General features: G+C 41.0%; 1 protein-coding gene across 1 annotated transcript in view; it reads left to right on the top strand.

Annotated features, from left to right (window-relative positions):
* Positions 1-20,961, top strand: part of SCFD1 (sec1 family domain containing 1) — a 141,744-nt gene that overhangs the window by 18,020 nt on the left and 102,763 nt on the right. Inside the window, exons 6-10 of the mRNA XM_075844681.1 lie at positions 460-547; positions 2,164-2,253; positions 14,150-14,205; positions 17,745-17,830; positions 20,248-20,347. Coding sequence (XP_075700796.1) covers positions 460-547; positions 2,164-2,253; positions 14,150-14,205; positions 17,745-17,830; positions 20,248-20,347 — 420 coding nt within the window. The remainder of the gene's footprint in view (positions 1-459; positions 548-2,163; positions 2,254-14,149; positions 14,206-17,744; positions 17,831-20,247; positions 20,348-20,961) is intronic.

The following is a 20,961-nucleotide window of genomic DNA, read 5'->3' as shown; positions in this document are numbered from 1 at the left end:
TGTCAGATTTGAAGAAGTTTGCCTGGTCTTTAAGGCCAAAACAGGCTGCGTCCTGAAGGGGTTTAACAAAGTCCGTCCACAATTCACATATAACACTATATTAATGTCAAGATAATTGTACCAAAGTTAGTTACACTTTATTTAGTATGCCTGCTACGTGTATGGCACCCTAAAGCTACATTCACACTTCCATAATTATTTTATGAGAATTCAGGGAAACCTCATGGGACAACCTTCCCTTCCATAATGAGATCCAATTTTGTAACCAAGTAGAACCTAAATTCACTCTCGTCATATATTATTCGTACGGATTCAAAGGCTGACCTAAACTTGTGAGAGGCATAGTAAGATTTAACAGATCTATAGTATCCTTATATTAGATTTTTACTTTTATAGTAGGATTTTATATAGAAATCTGTAGTAGAGTTTTAGTGCAAACATTAATTCTCTCTCTTCCAGGTTTTTGATCAGTACCTGAATTTTATTACGTTAGAAGATGACATGTTTGTGCTGTGCAACCAAAATAAGGAGCTTGTTTCTTATAGAGGTAAGTAAAATTTAAGTCGGTTTGTTCCAGCAACGCATTAGCACATGTCCCCCTAAACTATCAGCTGATCCGCAGTTATTTCCAGCAAAGTAGGTAGTGCTATTAAAACAAATGGGAAGGGCGAGTGGGTGCTCCAAAGGGAGAGCTGCTTTTTGCAGCAGCTCTTCACTCTAGTTAGTAGTTGTGGGTCCCAAGCAAGGGTCCCCCTCTATTACATCCTTATGACCCTAATTGGGCATATGAATACGGATTGTCTAAATAACACAACCCCTTAAACCTGTTGCCACATAGTGCTGTAATAAGTTTAGTGAAACCTCTAAAGTCTGCTGTTTAACCTATTCTGTGCCACAGTGAATTCTGACCGCGGCATAGAAAAGGTATGAGCAATGGGGATGCCTTTTTTGAGCATCACAGGGATTACCTGTGACATGAGAGCCCAGGGTCCATTGAAGGACCCTTGGGATGTCTTTTAGGTTAGCCAGTTGCTAGGACATAATTATCAATGGTAATCTACTGGCATATATGTTATGATTACAAAGTTAAAAAAAAAAGTTCAATAAAAAGATCTGTTTATGGGATGTAAAAAAAGAAATAAAGAGTGAAAAGCGATGGAGACTCCTAAATCACTATTTATTTTTTAGAATAAATACATTTTATTAAGATATTAGTTGCAAAACATATTTGGTATTTATTTATAACTGTAATGGCCTGTACAATAAATAAGATGATTGGTAAACAGCTGAAAAATAAAATAAGTTGATTTTTGTCTACCTTTCCCCCATATTATAAATCCATACAAATAAAATGCTAAAATGTGTGTACTCCAAAATGGTGCCTTTAAAAAAAACAAACAAACAAGGCCTCATACAGGCCTGTCAGAGTAAAAATTAGAAGAGTTCTGATAATCAGCATGTGGAATTAAAAAAATTCTTTGGGTCCTGAAGACCAAAATTGTCTGGGTCCTGAAGGGGTTAAAGGCTAACCTCTTCCCCCACCACTGAAAATATTCAGTAGTCTTCACACCACCTAGTTATTCTTACCGGTGTCTAGGAAGCCTAGAACTGGGTGACTGATTTGGTGCCGCACTGGAGAGCTGCTTTAGTAGTATTTGTGCCTTCACAACTGATAGTGGTTTGCATTGCTCTCCATAACCAGCAGAGCAGAGTCCCAGCTGGGACTCTTTGACCCTGAGATGCACTTAGGTAAAGTCATTCACTGTTATTCCTTCAATGTCCGTTCTGTGCCTCCAGTGTGCGTCAAAATATATTTCTTTCTGATAAATTCCTAAAATGCTTCTATAATATTCATGATTCCAAGCAGCACCACTTTTGTAGACTGACTTGTTCAAAGATGTGGTGGGGAAAAAAACCAAACAATTTGATTATAGTCCTGGTAGTCCTGTATTTAGTATCTTGTGACCACACTTACAAGCTGCAGGGAAGCCAGAAATTATTTGGTTGCTTTTCCCATGACCTAACCAGAAAGATCTTGGTTTGATGATTGCATATATAAATGTGTTGAGTAATGATCCGTTATTTGGCTAATTTATGTATTTAACCCCCTGTGCATGTACGTGTTGTGTGATGTAAAATATCAATTTAAGTTTTTACATTTAGCTTTGAACAGACATGACATCACAGACACAGAGATGGAGACAATCATGGATACTATTGTGGACAGCCTGTTCTGCTTCTTCGTCACACTAGGTAATTTTTGGCAGTTGATACAGTGTGTTCTTCTTCCTCTTAAAGCGGATCTGTAACCTAAATATGCTGCGCTATTTGATGGGGTATTCACATCTCAGACATTTATGGCACATCCACAGGATATGCCATAAATGTCCAAAAGATCTGGATCCCACTTCTGAACTCGGAAGGCAGAGGAGCTTGCTGTTCTACGCTATTTCCCATTCACTTCTATGGGAGTTCTGGAAACAGCGTAGCAAAACTCACTCAGCTGTTTCTGAAAAACCTGGACACTTCATAACTCGGTGGCCATAGCCCAGCAACAGCTGGAGAAGGTGGGACAGGGTTCAGGGGATAAACGTGGGACCCCATCTACCAGACATTTATGGCAAATCCCGTGGATATGTCATAGATGGGAATAACCTTTTTAGGACAGCGTATTACAGGGACAAGTCTGCTGTACTCTTGATCCAAACCACACCAAAAACAATATTGTGCCAATTACTTTCAAAAAGGGCTCTAGGTCTTCCCCGGGTAATTATAGACCAGTAAGCTTAACATCCATCGTGGGGAAAATGTTTGAGGGGCTATTGAGGGACTATATACAGGATTATGTGACAATAAATAGCATTATAAGTGACAGCCAGCACGGTTTTACTAAGGACAGAAGTTGTCAAACTAACCTAATCTGTTTTTATGAAGAGGTGAGCAGAAGCCTAGACAGAGGGGCCGCTGTGGATTTAGTGTTTTTGGACTTTGCAAAGGCATTTGACACTGTCCCTCATAGACGTCTAATGGGTAAATTAAGGACTATAGGTTTAGAAAATATAGTTTGTAATTGGATTGAGAATTGGCTCAAGGACCGTATCCAGAGAGTTGTGGTCAATGATTCCTACTCTGAATGGTCCCCGGTTATAAGTGGTGTACCCCAGGGTTCGGTGCTGGGACCACTATTATTCAACTTATTTATTAATGATATAGAGGATGGGATTAATAGCACTATTTCTATTTTTGCAGATGACACCAAGCTATGTAATATAGTTCAGTCTATGGAAGATGTTCATGAATTGCAAGCGGATTTAAACAAACTAAGTGTTTGGGCATCCAGTTGGCAGATGAAGTTTAATGTAGATAAATGTAAAGTTATGCATCTGGGTACCAACAACCTGCATGCATCATATGTCCTAGGGGGAGCTACACTGGCGGATTCATTTGTTCAGAAGGATCTGGGTGTACTTGTAGATCATAAACTAAATAACAGCATGAAGTGTCAATCAGCTGCTTCAAAGGCCAGCAGGATATTGTCGTGTATTAAAAGAGGCATGGACTCGCGGGACAGGGATGTAATATTACCACTTTACAAAGCATTAGTGAGGCCTCATCTAGAATATGCAGTTCAGTTCTGGGCTCCAGTTCATAGAAAGGATGCCCTGGAGTTGGAAAAAATACAAAGAAGAGCAACGAAGCTAATTAGGGGCATGGAGAATTTAAGTTATGAGGAAAGATTAAAAAAATTAAACCTATTTAGCCTTGAAAAAAGACGACTAAGGGGGGACATGATTAACTTATATAAATATATTAATGACACATACAAAAAATATGGTGAAATCCTGTTCCATGTAAAACCCCCTCAAAAAACAAGGGGGCACTCACTCCGTCTGGAGAAAAAAAGGTTCAACCTGCAGAGGCGACAAGGCTTCTTTACCGTGAGAACTGTGAAGCTATGGAATAGTCACCGCAGGAGCTGGTCACAGCAGGGACAGTAGATGGCTTTAAAAAAGGCTTAGATCATTTCCTAGAACAAAAAAATATTAGCTCCTATGTGTAGAGGTTTTTTGCTTCCCTTTTCCCGTCCCTTGGTTGAACTTGATGGACATGTGTCTTTTTTCAGCCGTACTAACTATGTAACTATGTACTGCACAGTCCTATTGATGAGTCCACTGTATTCTACAGGCTTTTCCTGCCCCTCTCAATAGTGAGGGTTTTTTTTCTAAATGCTTTATTGAATAGGTCATCATGCAGTTTTCTAATATACGTGTAATTCTGCTGATACACTGTTCTTAGACCAATGTAGGCCCCATGCACACGACCGTAAAAAACCTCAGTTTTTGCGGACCGCAATTGCGGTCCGCAAAAACGGACCCATTCACTTTCATTGAACACTGACACCTTTCCGTAGCACTACGGAAGGGTGTCAGTGCCGTGGAAATGTTCCGAGAATTATGGAACATGTCCGTTCTTTCGCATTTTGCAGGCCGTGCTCCCATGCTTTGTATGGGAGCACGGCCCGAAAATGCGGCTGTCAGTCAGCGGCCGGCCGTGCCCGCAATCGCGGGCCGTGATTGCGGGCACGGTCGTGTGCATGGGGCCTAAGGCCCTATGCACACGACCGTATAAAACCTCAGTTTTTGCGGACCGCAAAAATGGACCCACTCACTTCAATTGAACGCGGACACCTTTCCGTATCGCTACGGATGAGTGTCCGTTCCGCAGAACTGTGCGGGAATTATGGAGCATGTCCATTCTTGGTCCGCAATTGCAGCACGGACTCCTCCATAGAAGCCTATGGGGGAAACCAAAATTGCGGATGGCTACGGAGGTGCGTCCGCAAATACGGATAGCCATCCGCAAATACAGAAGTGTTGCTAAGCGACACAAAGGGGATTTCCCATCAACCAGACTTTTTTTTTTTTTTTTGCGGATCCGTATATATGGATGCACTACGGACCGTATTTGCGGATACCATTCAGCAGAAATGGGTACGTTGCTGATGATTTGCTGATGACTATAAAGCAATACGGAACCGTATTTGCGGTCAGTATTTGCGGATACGGTCGTGTGCATGAGGCCTTAGGCGCCTGTCTGCACTGTAGAATGGTATAGCCCACAGATTAGTCCTGTATAATACATTTATAGGATATCTGCATAGGGTTAAACATGGCGTCGGTCATGTGACCTCATGCACGCACGCATGCACATCATGTGAACCCTGGCATTTAGTTCCCAACAGAGTTACATGACATCCATTGACTAACTGAATGGTGGAACAATTATTATGGTTATTACCACAGCTTCTTCACTGTGCGTGTATTTACTTGTATAACATGTCAGGATGTCTCTAGAGGATGTTTAATGTGGCTGTCTGTTTATAGGAGATGTCATTTTGTTAATAAAGTTAACCGTAAAAAGAACACACAGAGGAGACACTGAGAAGAATGTGAGAGATGTTTCTAAACAGAGACTGTTGAACATGATGATGAGATGTTGCTCTTTGTAGAAATGGCTTATAATGTCTGCTCCTCAATAACCTACTATTCACCTGTTCTACAACTGGACCGTGCTAACTAGCATAGACACTGTTATTTCTCATAAATGTAACTTCTATTGCGTGTAAAATATTCAAAGTTTTTCTAAGAGATGCTATCCTGGAGCATCTCGATGAAAATAAACTTATAACTCCATATCCGCATGGGTTTGACGGATCGGTCCTGCCAAACCAATCTGTTCATCCTCTATGAGGAGGTAAGATTTAGACTGGACCCGGATAAAGCCCCATGCACACGACTGTTCACTATTATTGACCACGGACACCTTCTCATATGTGTGTGTGTGTATGTATGTATGTATATATATATATATATATATATATATACACACACACACATACAGTTGGGTCCAGAATTATTTGGACAGTGACACAAGTTTTGGCATTTTAGCTAACCAAAACATATTGAATATACAGTTATATAATCAATATGATCTTAAAGAGGCTCTGTCACCAGATTTTGCAACCCCTATCTGCTATTGCAGCAGATAGGCGCTGCAATGTAGATTACAGTAACGTTTTTATTTTTTTAAAACGAGCATTTTTGGCCAAGTTATGGCCATTTTTGTATTTATGCAAATGAGGCTTGCAAAAGTACAACTGGGCGTGTATTATGTGCGTACATCAGTGCGTGTTTACCCCTTTTACTAGCTGGGCGTTCTGATGAGAAGTATCATCCACTTCTCTTCACAACGCCCAGCTTCTGGCAGCGCAGATCTGTGACGTCACTCACAGGTCCTGCATCGTGTCGGCACCAGAGGCTACAGTTGATTCTGCAGCAGCATCAGCGTTTGCAGGTAAGTAGCTACATCGATTTACCTGCAAACGCCGATGCTGCTGCAGAATCATCTTTAGCCTCTGGTGCCGATGTGTCCTCGCTCGTCTGACACGATGCAGGACCTGTGAGTGACGTCACAGCGTGATCTCTCGAGAACACGCTGTGTGTCTGCACTGCCAGAAGCTGGGCGTTCTGAAGAGAAGTGGATAATACTTCTCGTCAGAACGCCCAGCTAGTAAAAGTAGTAAACACGCCCCGATGTACGCACATAATACACGCCCAGTTGTACTTTTACTTTTCAACACGCCCAGTTGTACTTTTGCAAGCCTCATTTGCATAAATACAAAAATGCTCATAACTTGGCCAAAAATGCTCGTTTTTTAAAAATAAAAACATTACTGTAATCTACATTGCAGCGCCTATCTGCTGCAATAGCAGATAGGGGTTGCAAAATCTGGTGACAGAGCCTCTTTAAAGTGCAGAGTCCCAGCTTTTATTCACATTCTAATTTTAGGAAGGGTTTAGGAATTACAGCTCTTTAATATGTAGCTGCCTCTTTTTCAAGGGACCAAAGGTAATTGGACAATTATCTCAAAAGCTATTTAATGGGCTGCATGGGCTATTCCCTTGTTAATCCATCATCAAGTAAGCAGGTAAAAGGTCTGGAGTTGATTCCAGGTGTAGTATTTGCATTTAGTAGTTGTTGCTGTGAACCCACAACATGAGGTTAAAGGATCTCTCAATGCAAGTGAAACAGACCATCGTTAGGCTGAAAAAATAATTGAAGAAATCCATCAGAGCGAGAGCGCACAAAAGTTAGGAGTGGCGAAATCAGGAGTTTGGTACATTCTTGGAAAAAAAAGAGTGCACGGGTAATCTCGTGAACTCCAAAAGGTCTGGAAGACCACAGTGGTGGATGATCGCAGAATCCTTTCCATGGTGAAGAACAACCACTTCTCAACATCTACGGAAGGCAACAGTGATGGGTAGATGTTGTGAAGGGGTTTTTCTTCACCATGGCAAGGATTCTGCGATCATCCAGGTGAAGAAAACTCTGCTTGAAGTAGGTGTATCAGTATCTAAGTCTAAGTCTACCATAAAGAGCAGAGTTCATGAGAGCAAATACAGAGGGTTCACCACACGGTGCAAACCATTAATACGCCTCACAAATAGAAAGGCCAGATTAGACATTGCCAAACAACATGTAAAGAAGCCGCCCAGTTCTGGAACAGTATTCTTTGGACAGATGAAACTAAGTTCAACCTGTACCAGAATGATGGGAGAAAGTATGGAGAAGGTTTGGAACGGCTCATGGTCCAATGCATACCACATTCTCTGTAAAACATGGTGGAGGCAGTGTGATGGCATGGGCATGTATGGCTGCCAAAGGCACTGGGTCACTAGTGTTTATTGATGTGACTGAAGACAGAAGCAGCCAGATGAATTCTGAAGTGTTCAGGGATATACTTTCTGCTCAGATTCAACCAAATGCAGCAAGGTTGATAGGACGTCGCTTCACATTACAGATGGACAATGACCCAAAACATACTGCGAAAGCAACCCGGGAGTGTTTAAGGCAAAGAAGTGGAATATTCTGCAATGGCCAAGACAATCGCCAGATCTCAACACGATCGAGCATGTATTTCACTTGCTTAAAATGGCTCTGTCACCACATTATAAGTGGCCTATCTTCTACATAATGTGATCGGCGCTGTAATGTAGATTACAGCAGTGTTTTGTATTTAGAAAAACGATCAATTTTGACAAAGTTATGACCTATTTTAGATTTATGCTAATGACTTTCTTAATGGTCAAGAAGTAAAAACACGCCCAGTTGTCTAAGTGGGCGTTGTGGAGAGAAGTGTATGACGCTGACCAACAGCGTCATGCACTTCTCTCCATTCATTTATTCAGCACATAGTGATCTTGCTAGATCATGATGTGCTGTCACTTACTCACACATTAACGTTACTGAAGTGTCTTGAGAGTTAATAGACATCGCTTCCAGCCAGGACGTGATGTCTGTTCACAATCCTGACACATCGGTAACGTTTATGTGGGACTTACAGCACAGCAAGCGTAATCTCGCGAGATCACGCTGTAAACTGTCATTGACCGCTGCAGTAAAAACCTGGCAAAGCATCACAAAGGGGGAAACCCAGTGTTTGGAACCCATGGACATCACCAGACTTCAGGCAGTCATTGCCTGCAAAGGATTCTCTACAAAGTATTAAAGAAAACAACATTTTATTTATGGTAATGTTAATTTGTCCAATTACTTTTGAGCCTGTAAAATGAGGAGGTTGTGTAGAAAAATGGTTGCAATTCCTAAACGTTTCACAGGATATTTTTGTTTAACCCCTTGAATTAAACCTTAACCAGTTCAATACCAGGCTATCTTGAGCCTTCAGAACCAGACACCATTTAGCCATAGACAATGCAGGTTTCTTTTTTTATCGTTTTTATCTTTTTTGCTATTTTAGAATTTTTTATTCTTAAAGTTTGAAAATAATAGTAAAAAAAATAAGCTTTTTTACTTTTCAGCTATTTTTTTTGGTAATAACATAGTTTTACCCTAAAATAGACCTATTTGTGATCGTCATTGTCTACCGTAAATTTTAATGTAATTGGGTCAGCGCTAGTGTTACAACAATGATTGGCGGGGGAACGTTTTTTTGGGGGTGGGTATTTTATGTGTATTTATTATAAAAAAAATTTTGCACTTAACTTTACTTTTATTTTTTTATTACTATGGTCTGTTCCTCATAGGTCAAAAAAGACCTTTGGGGAACTTTTATATACTGTATATTTTTTTCTTTCTTTTCCACTGTAACTGGAGCTGCACAGTGTATGGGGCATAATTCTGAGGATGCGGTGTATGTAGACTTTTCAAAGGCATTTTATACTGTTCCGCGTAAGGGTAAGGCCACACGGTGCGTCGTTGACACGGTTTTGTTGCGTTTGAAAACGGCATGCGTTATTTGTCTCTGTAAGGCCTTATTCACACGTGTCAGTTTTGCACGCATAAAAAAACGCAGCGTTATCTTGACTTGCAGTTCCGTGTGACATCCGTGTACAGTGCGCGTCTGCATTTTTACGCGCGTATGTTATCCGTATGTCACACGTTTTTTCTTATTTCTTTAGCAACTGTTGCGTGATGTGCGTCAGTGTGCTGTCCGTGATTTTCATGCAACCATTGACTTCAATGGGTGCGTGATGCGCAAAAAACGCCCAAGTATAGGACATCCAGTGTGTTTTCACACAGCGGATACACGCGTGAAAAACACAATGTCTGAATGGCCCCATTGACTTGCATAGGTAAGTGTGAAGTCCGTTGTTTTAACGCGCGTAACACGGACGTGAAATACGCTTGTGTGAATAAGGCCTAATGCTGCAGTTCTATTCCGTTTTTTTTACACACACAGTTTATGGACATAGTTTTCACTGGTGTTAACGTTTGTTAGGTGCTCCCTTTTGTATAGTTCTTACAATGCATTGCAGAACTGTTAGGGTAAGGCCACACGGAGCGGCACTGACACGGTCGCAATGCGGCCAACAACTGCGCTGGCACTATGTAGGTGCAGCTGTCAAATACCTTGTTATGGGGTTTTCTGGTTACATTCTCATGGGCACTGCCGCTCCATTCATTCTCTGTGGGAGCACCGGAGATAGCCGAATGCAGTGTTCGGCTTTTTCCGGCACTGCCATAGAGCATGAATAGGGGGTAACTTGTTGGAACCTGCAAAATCGTGCGGCCATAAAGTGTGTATTAATTCATGGCTGCTCGATTTTGCAGATAAAGGGACGGTTTACCCGTATTAACGTGCGGCCACTAACAGGCTGTTTGACAGCCGCCCCGAACATGGTGCCGGCGCGGTTGTTAGCCGCGTTGCGACTGTCAAGGCCACTCTGTGTGGCCTTGGCAAAAATGCAAGCAGTTCAGCAACAACATTGGCAACACAGTCATTTAACCGAATGCTGTCAGACATTATGAAGATGCGGTCAACCGCACAAAAAACACATTGTAATATAATAGCAGCAGTCTGTCCATAACAGAAATTTCACCATTGACTTCTATTGAAAAATGACTTCCTGCGGTTTAAAAACGCAACATAAACATAACGTGGCCGCACCGTGTGGCCTTACCCTTAAAGGTTTGTATATAAAATAGAAATGCTGGGACTGGGGGAAAATATGTGTAATTGGGTCAACAACTGGATCAGTGATAGAAAACAGAGGGTGGTTATTAATGGTACATCCTCAGAGTGGGTCACAGTTACCAGATGAGTTCCACGGGGTCAGTATCAGGCCCTCTTTTTAATATGTTTATTAATGACCTTGTAGAGGGGTTACAGAGTATAATTTCAGTATTTGCAGATGATACTAAGCTCTGTAAAGTAATCTACACAGAAGAGGATAATGTAATACTACAAAGGGTTTTGGGGAACCTGGCGGTTTGGGCACAGATATGGCAAATTAAGTTTAACACCTTCGCGCTCAGTGACGTACTATTCTTTCATGGTAACTACATCGCTCCCGCTCCATGATGGAATAGTATGTCACGGGAGGAACGTCCATTTCGGCCATCCTCCCGACACATACAGGAGGTGTGACAGCTGCTGTCTCGTACAGCAGTTGCCGCAGCTCCTATAGCGTGAACCGATCGCTGTGTTCAACAGCGATCGCGGCTTCTTAGGGGTTAAACCACTATCGACGGCCCGCTACATTATAGCAGGCGCCAATGGTTTATATGGAAACCGGACGCCTAATAATGGCGTCTGGCTATGCCATCTACGGAAGCCTAGTGTGTCATGACTAAACCAGGACCCACTGTGCTTGCTGTCAGGGATTAGCTGACCGCTCTAATACACTGCACTACGCATGTAGTGCAGCGTATTAGAATTCCGATCAGGGCCTTCTGCCCTCAAGTCCCCTAGTGGGACAATGTAAAAAAGTAATAAAAAGTTGTGTAAGAAATAAGAAATTAAAAGTTTTAAAAGTAAAAATCCCCCTTTTTCCCTTTATCAGTCCTTTAATTAATAAAAAGAAACTATATATAATTGGTATCGCCGCGTCCGTAACGGCCTGAACTACAAAATTATTTTGTTATTTATCCCGCGTGGTGAACGCCATAAAAGAAAATAACAATAAACCATACCAGAATCACAATTGTTTGGTCACTTCACCTCCCAAAAAATGGAATAAAAAGATCAAAAAGTCGCATGTACCTAAAAATGGTCCTGATCGAAACTACAGTTCGTTACATAAAAAACAATTCCTCACACGGCTTTCTTGATGGAAAAATAAAAAAGTTCTGGCTCTTAGAATATGGCAACACAAGTGAATGTTTTTTTCCAAAAAGTATTTTATTGTGCAAACGCCATAAGACCTAAAAAAAACATATGGTATCGCCATAATCGCATCAACCCACAAAATAGTGAATGTCATTTATAGCGCATGGTGAACGCTGTAAAAAAAATTTGAATAAAAAAACAATAGTAGAATTGCTGTTTTTTAGTCACCACGCTTCTTAAAAATAGAATAAAAACTGATCAAAAAGTCGCATGCTCCCCATGAGCTACAAGGGGTCTAGTTTCCAAAATAGGGTCACTTTTGGGGGGTTTCCACTGTTTTGGCACCACAAGACCTCTTCAAACCGGACATGGTGCCTAATAAAAAGGAGGCCTCAAAATCCACTAGGTGCTCCTTTGCTTCGGAGTCCGGTGCTTCAGTCCATTACCGCACTAGGGCCACATGTGGGATATTTCTCAAAACTGCGGAATCTGGGCAATAAGTATTGTTGCGTTTCTCTCGTAAAACCTGTTTTACAGGAAAAAATGGAATAAAAAGGATTTTCTGATAAAAAAAAAAAAAAGAAATATGTAAATTTCACATCTACTATGCTTTAAATTCCTGTGAAACACAAAGGGTTAATAAACTTTCTAAATACTGTTGTGAATACTTTGAGGGGTCTAGTTTCTAAAATGGGGTGTTTGATAGGGGTTTCTAATATATGGGCCCCTCAAAGCAACTTCAGAACTGAACAGGAACCTAAAAAAATAAATAAATGAGGCAATACTTCGCTTCTTACATTATATGAGACTCCCAAACCAGACTGCATCCTGGACTACAATAGGTACATGGGAGGGATGGACTTGTCAGATCAAGTCCTGAAGCCCTGCAGCGCCATGCGGTGTGGTATAAGAATTCTGGCCGTGCACATCATACAGATGGCTTTGTACAATGTGTACGTGCTACGTCTATGTGCAGGCCAGACGGGAATTTTCCTGGAATTTCAAGAGGTTATTAGGAACCTAATCTTTAGGGACCAAGAAGGGGTGGTACCCAGTACTTCTAGTGGGGTGCTGTCATAGGTTCATGAAATGCCGATTACCGGTAAGTAATCAATCTTTTACCCTTTCACCTATAGCAGCACCCCTAGAGATGTAAAATAGAACCCCAGTTGTAGGGTGGGACTACATCTTGTAGAACTTTCCTACCAAAGGCTAGGTCAGTGACTGAATGCAACTGTAACTGTAATCTATAATGTTTAATAAAGGTGTTTATTGGGATATATTGCTGTTTATTCGGTTCACGGCCTGGCTGCTGTCTGTGCTGAGGGCTGCATGTAACATGCCGGAATGGTGACGAACGGAAACCATTATCAATGTTTCCGTCGCCATTGATCTCAATGGTGACGGAAACGGAAGCTGTGGTTTCAGTTTGACTTTCCGTTGCGGGGTTCACCCGACGGAAACCTCCGACGGAACCCCGAAACGGAAAGCGAACGGTGATGTGAACAGACCCTTGCCTACGTATAAAAATGCAACAAATAATAATGCATAGTTAGGTTAGAAATTTATATTTTCCTATTGACTCGCAACAACAATCAGGCCGCTAAATTTTCCCCCAACATATAAATGCTGAAATGAAAACACGAACAGATTTACTAATACTGTCAAGTTTTAGACAGTGTAAACTAAGACCAGGCATTCTGTAGTTATCAAAGTAGTGCATGCCATATGATAAGTTTTGTCGCATCTAGCTAGACATGTTAACAAACTTTTTTTCCCTCTTCCTTATACCACTTCTTAGTTAACTTAGTTTACGCCAGTTTTTTTTGCCAATATATAAAAGTGTTGTTGGTGCACAGTGGTTTTTTTTGGTTGTTTTTTTTTTTAAACCACGTCCCTCGTGCTAGTCCAAGCCCCTTTCTCACTAAGCTGCACCACTATGAATGCGGTGCAAAAGGTGTCCAAAACTGTTAATAAATGTGACACACAACGTGTACTCCAGAATTCTGGCTCAATTGGAAGTCAGAATTTCTTGTGCGTTTTGAATAGTAAATCTGCCAATGTGTGTAAATCCTGCTTTACACCCAGTGCTTCTAATTGACAGACCTTTATTTTTTTATTTTTTTTGTGGTTAATAAAAAAGTTTATTGAAGATCTTCATATTTAAAAAGCAAAACATAACATAGAAAATTCCCCCTTCCCACCGAATCCCCCTGCACATGAGCAAGTCTTTCAGTGGATGGTAGCGAAGACAAAAGTCAATTCACGGAGACTTTACATGGCACCATCTTTGTATCTAAAAGATTTGCAATTGTGGAGGCCATTTCTAGGCACAATTTCTGTTAATTGCATTACTTGATTAAGGATATCTGTTATGTGTCAATAATTTATAGTGGAGTTGTTAGTTACAGGTATACTTTAACTTTTCTGTAATGAATTAGAGTTTTATTAGCAGTCAGAAGGTGTAAATTTGTCTCTGCCATAATTGTAAACTTTTATGACGTATCTTCCCTCATATAGGTGCAGTACCCATCATCCGATGTCCAAGAGGCAATGCTGCCGAGATGGTCGCAGTGGTAAGCTGTCCATGATATGTATATACTGGGTGTGTGTACATACATACATACATACATACACTGGAGTTGTTGGGGCATTAAAGTCCTGCTTTTGTTTTGTAATTTGCAAAAATAATACAAAGTTAAAAATGTTTTTTATGTCAATGAACTTTTTTTTTTTAACTAGAATTCAGTTGTGCCTGCTACCTGTACATGTAAAAACCATGTTGTGGGTCTTTTAGCAATTACTGATAGTACTGTGGTAGACGGTAAATGGAAAGAATTGGTTTTTGTTTCTCAGAGATACGGCTATTGATTGAATGAAGCATTACAGATAAGGTAATGGTAGAAAAATCCATGGCACTCGCCATTCAGTAGCAATTTCATTTAATGTTTCACGTACACCCATGCTTTGTCAAGGCCTCGGCGTTGCTGTAGACCACGCCACCTTATATACACGTAAGAAAATGTTACATACAAAATCGTAAACAATAATAAAAACTGTAAAATCAGCACCGTAAAGTGACAATGTTGCAAGATCAGCAACATATCGTTACATGGATACAATAAGTAAAACAAATGGTTACTCTTGACTGCTCTGTCCTAAAAGTCCTCCGCTTATCTCGCATTAACTGAGTAGAAGCGAACATAACATGTTTATCCAGGACACGCTGATAGCGAACATGAATTATTCCAGGGTATACTGGGCAAAACAAATTTAGCTAGAATTCAACAGACCGTATTACTATAGCCATATATTAAAGGTTTTAAGTCGGGAAAGAACTTAAATCATTATGGTCATTAAAACCAAGAGCCTCTGTTTGTAGAATCATTTCAGCTTTCATCTGGAGCAACATGTTATGTTTAGTCTCCCCAGAGGGAATTTGTTTAACACATAGGACAGAATTTTAGAGTCGTCCTTCTAATAGTTCAGGATATGGTCAATCAGGCGTTGAGAAACCTCCCCCATAATAATAGATCGCTTGTGTTCCCTAAATCTCTTCAACATCGGGCGGATGGTCTTCCCGATATAAAAGAGACCACAGGGACACAAAATGACGTATACTACAAATTTAGTTCTATATGTGATGACACTGTCCACTAACACAGTCGAGCCCCCCAATTTTAGGTACCCCCACCGTATAATCTGGTTACAAAACCTGCAGTGTCCACATCTATAATTCCCTCTCGGGATAACCTCACTAAGCCATGTCGTTTTAGGGGGGATGGTTAACAAAACGTCCTCTCACCAAGATATCTCTAAGATTGGTACTTCTTCAAAAAGGGACGATAGGTTGTCTAGCTGCTACCGCAGAAAGCAGGGGATCCCTTTCAATCATATACCAGTTTTTTCTTATCGCTGCATTTATGATGTTCCCATAGGGCCATGTCAGAATGAAAAAATAAACCTTTTTTCCTTCTTCCAATTACTATTTTTAGTCTTAATTTCTCCAGTAATACAGAATAGTTCCACCCTATTCTTCTTCTTCGCTTTTTCCCAAGCACTATAGAGGATAGAGTTCGGATATCCTCCAGTTCTTACTTTCTCAGAGTTCTTCAGATTGAAGTTCAAATACAGTATCATCACTATTAATTATAATATGTATCAAAAATTGTTCATAGGGCAGTTTTTGACATGTGATGGATGATGACTATCAAATCTTAATAGAGCGTTCATGGCAGTAGGTTTATAATAGCAGTTAGTCAAGAGTTCGCTCCCTCTCGCTTTAACTAGAACTTCCAAAAATTCCAGAGATTGGCGACCAAATTTACTAGTAAATTTCATATTAACCTGGTTGTCATTAATATAAGCCACAAAATCCATAAATTCCTGCAGGGTACCAGACCAAATGATGAAAATATCCTCTATGTAATGCAGGGATAATTTTAATAATTTAAGATGGGGATTACAAACATTATAAATTGTATTCTGTTTGAATTCGGCAAGGAAGGTATTGGAAAATGGTCAGGGCGACGGGTACCCATATCCGTACCCGACCTCTGCCGATACTAAACCGCTTCGAACTAGAATGAATCATGATTAAGTACGAAGTGCCTCGCAAATAAAATTAACGAAGCTAAAATCTGAAATTTTGACAGTTATTGTCTGATAGCCTACGCACCAGCATCCTGCGGGATGCGTGTGTACAGTCTTTTGACATCAATGGGGGCTAAACTAAAACCTTCTTGCCACCCAAAATCATATAGTATAGTCAAAAAGGTCAGTAGTATCACCTATATATGAGGGAACTTCTTTCAAAATAGGTCTCAAAACCCAATCAAGATAGTTGGAAAGTGGCTCAGTAACTGACCCAATCCCAGCTATGATGGGGTAATCTGGAGGATTAGACATAGACTTGTGGGTCTTGGGCAGAAACTACCAGTATGGTTTCTTGGGGAAATCAAAACCTATCTTCTCAGCAAATTTATCAGGAAAAAATACCGTTGTCAACACCCACCCCCCCTTTTAGTAGAGATTGCAATGAATTTAAGTATAATAAAGTAGGATCTTTAGATCATTTCTCATATACCTCCCTATCTTCCAATTGACGCATGGATTCAGTGATATATTACTTAGTCAATAGAACAATATTTACGCCCTTGTCTGATGGCTTCACCACAATGTCTCTATTGTTGCTTAACCATTTGAGTGCCCTAGATTCACATTGATTTTTCCACAGTTCGGTTCTAACTTTACACAAAGTCCGGACATCCCTCAAAACTTGTATAGAGAAAATATCTAAGGGTGAACCAGCAGGCAGGGGAGGAGACCAATGAATCTCATCTGTACATGGCATTTCTAGTGTATCCCTAGTTCCTTCTGGAACCTCATTAAACATTTACAATCCTCATCAGACAATTTAGCATTAGTCATAAACTTGCCACAACTTACATTCAGTTGTTTTTCTCCAATACATTTCTGTGAAGTTTGACTGTTGCTGTCTGAAAAGTATTGTTGGATTGTCAATGCAACCCTCTTCTCCCACTCTTCACACACTGATAGCAACACCGCAGTAGAAATGCTAGCACAGGCTTCCAATATCCGTAGTTTCAGTTGCTGCACATCTCGTATCTTCACAGCATAGACAATTGCCTTCAGATGACCCCAAAGATAAGTCTAAGGGGGTCAGATCGGGAGGCATTTCTTCTGCGGTGTTGCTATCAGTGTGTGAAGAGTGGGAGAAGAGGGTTGCATTGACAATCCAACACAATGGGCAGCACTTTGAACACATTTTATAAGTGGTCAGAAACTTGTAAATAACTCATGAAAGAATAAAGTAATGTTAAAACCAAGCACACCATTGTTTTTCTTGTGAAATTCTCGATAAGTTTGATATGTCACATGACCCTCTTCCCATTGAAAAAACTAAAGTTGGATACAAAATGGCCAACTTCAAAATGGCCGCCATGGTCAACACCCAGCTTGAAAAGTTTCCCCCCTCCCATATACTAATGTGCCACAAACAGGAAGCTAATATCACCAACCATTCCCATTTTATTCAGGTGTATCCATATAAATGGCCCACCCTGTATATTAACATTGTCCTATTTCTTTTTAGAAACTGGATAAGAAGTTACGTGAAAATCTTCGAGATGCCAGAAACAGCCTATTTACTGGGGATAACCTTGGCACAGGGCAGTTCAGGTATTATCCACAATAGATTTTGTTGTGCGTTTATAACCACCAGATTTCTCTTATAAATGTATTTAAAATTCTGCTCACATACATTTCTTATATCAATGCAGTTATCTCTGTCTAAAAATAAAAACACGTAGCCCTCAAATTTGTCCATAAAATAGCACCCATAGGATAACTGGATAGTCATGTGACCCACATCATGTGACCACTGGCATTCAGGTAACACTGGCCAGATATATAATAAGTGAAAAATAGATTATTGAGGAGCAAAAGTGTCAAGTAGCGGGTTTGTGGACCCACTAGGCCATACCGCCATAGCGGGAAGGCAGCTGGCCAAATAACGGGGAACCCCAGCAATGCAATGTCCCGCACAAGGGTACCTGGATAGTCCAGACAGTGATCGCAGCTCTGGTACAGAGATGAGTGCAGCAGGTAACGCCAAACGTGGCGGAGGACACATGTGCCGCAGGTTGCGCCAGGCGTGATGAATTCCTCCGGACGTGGCAGATGACACAGGACGTGGCGGATGGCACAGAAGCCGCAGGTTGCGCCAGACGTGGTGAATTCCTCCGGACGTGGCAGATGACACAGGACGTGGCGGATGGTACAGAAGACGCAGGTTGCGCCAGACGTGTCGAGTTCCTCCGGACGTGGCAGATGACACAGGATGTGACACGACTCTGATACTAGTAGGCACAGGAACAAGAACGGCACGGGATACAGGAACAGGTAACCAGGCACAGGTAACAACTGGAACGGAAACACTAAGGGACCATTTGCAAGACAGACTTTGGATAACTAACCACGCTCAGGCAAGGATCAGAGGGGCTGGGGCCTTCTTATAGACCAGGAAATCATGGGCCGTTGATGATTTCCTTATGTGCGCATGCTGGCCCTTGAAGGCTGGGCACGAGCGTTCGCGCGCACCCGAAGGGACACAGCAGAACGGAGCGGAAGTGAGCGCTGGCGTCTCCTAGAAAGGAGATGGGTACCAGCACTCACGGATACATGGCTGCGGGCATCAGGAGGTGAGTAAAACCGACGGCCCGTGGACATGGATGCTACAAAAAGGTATAAGGTATTTCTATATACAGTACAGGAACATCTCATCATCATGTCTGTCAGTGTCTGTGAGGAGCAGCTCTTATATTATATTCTTCTCCCGGTCTCCTCTGTTTTTTTTTTTGTTTTTTTTTTTGTATTTTTATTTTATTAACATGACAGCATCTCATAGAGACAGACCGTTCTTTTATAAATCATCTAGACAGTAAATATGTGCAAGCAGTGAATCAATTCAATTTATCATTATTCCACCATTAATCCTATTCACATAGCCCATGTTGCCATGTGTGTCAGATGACTGACCCCATGTTTAGTTATATTCAGTTAGCCTGTGGATACATTATACAGGACTAATCTGTGGAATATACCATTCTACTAGGACAGGGGGCTCATGTACTATAAGAAATGTATGTGAGCAGAATTTCTAATTATGTATATTAGAAAACTGTATGATTTCCTATTCTACAAATAAATTAAAAAAAATAAGTAAAAACGGGGAAACCACTTTACTCTGCTTAGGTTAGGGCCTGTTCACATCACCGTTCACTTCCGTTCCGGGGTTCCGTTGGAGGATTCCGTCGGGTGAACCCCGCAACGGAAAGTGAAACTGACAGCACAGCTTCCGTTTCAGTCACCATTGATCTCAATGGTGACGGAAACATCGCTAATGCTTTCCGTTCGTCACCATTCCGGCTGGTTTCCGGTTTTCCGACGGAATCAATAACGCAGTCGACTACGCTATTGATTCCGTCGGAAAACCGGAAACCAGCCGGAATGGTGACGAACGGAAAGCATTAGCGATGTTTCTGTCACCATTGAGATCAATGGTGACTGAAACGGAAGCTGTGCTGTAAGTTTCACTTTCCGTTGCGGGGTTCACCCGACGGAACCCCGAAACGGAAGTGAACGGTGATGTGAACAGGCCCTTAGCTTTCCATAGTTAGGAAACATTTTCCAGTGTAATCTCATATGGAATCGGTTCATTCTTTGGAATGAAACACTTGTATGCAAATTGCTCCTGTTGCAGAATAAAAAGTCTTGTGTATCAGATAAATCATTTAGCAGCTTATTAATAGCAGTTATAATAGAACTATAACTGTGTGATCAGACGAATAATTACAGATGTTTTTGTTCTCCAAATGTGTACTAATAACTTAAATGTAGTAGCAAAAATTGGTAACAAGCAATGTACCTCTTATACACGTTGTACAATTGCAGATAGTTCTCTCCCATGTTACCCCTATATGTTAAAGGTTAAATACCCCTTCATTGAGGTAGGACAAGACATGTATTGTATGGTTATGATATTACTTGTCTTTACTAGCTTGAAATGGTTAATAATTCCTTTTTTTCTCCTTCAGCTTTCAGAGGCCTTTGTTAGTACTTGTGGATAGAAATATAGACCTCGCCACCCTTCTTCACCACACATGGACATACCAGGCCTTGGTGCATGATGTTCTGGTAAAGCTTTTATATGTTAACTGGAACAGCATTAGGACATGCATTTGTGTGTGTGTGTGTGTGTGTGTGTATGTATGTATGTATGTATGTATGTATGTATGTGTATGTATGTATATACAGTGAAGGAAATAAGTATTTGATCCCTTGCTGATTTTGTAAATTTGCCCACTGTCAAAGACATGAACAGTCTAGAATTTTTAGGCTAGGTTAATTTTACCAGTGAGAGATAGATTATATATAAAAAAAAAACAAAAAAACAGAAAATCACAGTCAAAATTATATATATTTATTTGCATTGTGCACAGAGAAATAAGTATTTGATCCCCTACCAACCATTAAGAGTTCAGCCTCCTCCAGACCAGTTACACGCTCCAAATCAACTTGGTGCCTGCATTAAAGACAGCTGTCTTACATGGTCACCTGTATAAAAGACTCCTGTCCACAGACTCAATTAATCAGTCTGACTCTAACCTCTACAACATGGGCAAGACCAAAGAGCTTTCTAAGGATGTCAGGGACAAGATCATAGACCTGCACACGGCTGGAATGGGCTACAAAACCATAAGTAAGACGCTGAGTGAGAAGGAGACAACTGTTGGTGCAATAGTAAGAAA

The sequence above is a fragment of the Rhinoderma darwinii genome, chromosome 12 (genome assembly GCF_050947455.1).
Source record: "Rhinoderma darwinii isolate aRhiDar2 chromosome 12, aRhiDar2.hap1, whole genome shotgun sequence".
NCBI lineage: Eukaryota > Metazoa > Chordata > Amphibia > Anura > Rhinodermatidae > Rhinoderma > Rhinoderma darwinii.
This window is presented reverse-complemented; position numbering and strand designations above follow the sequence as displayed.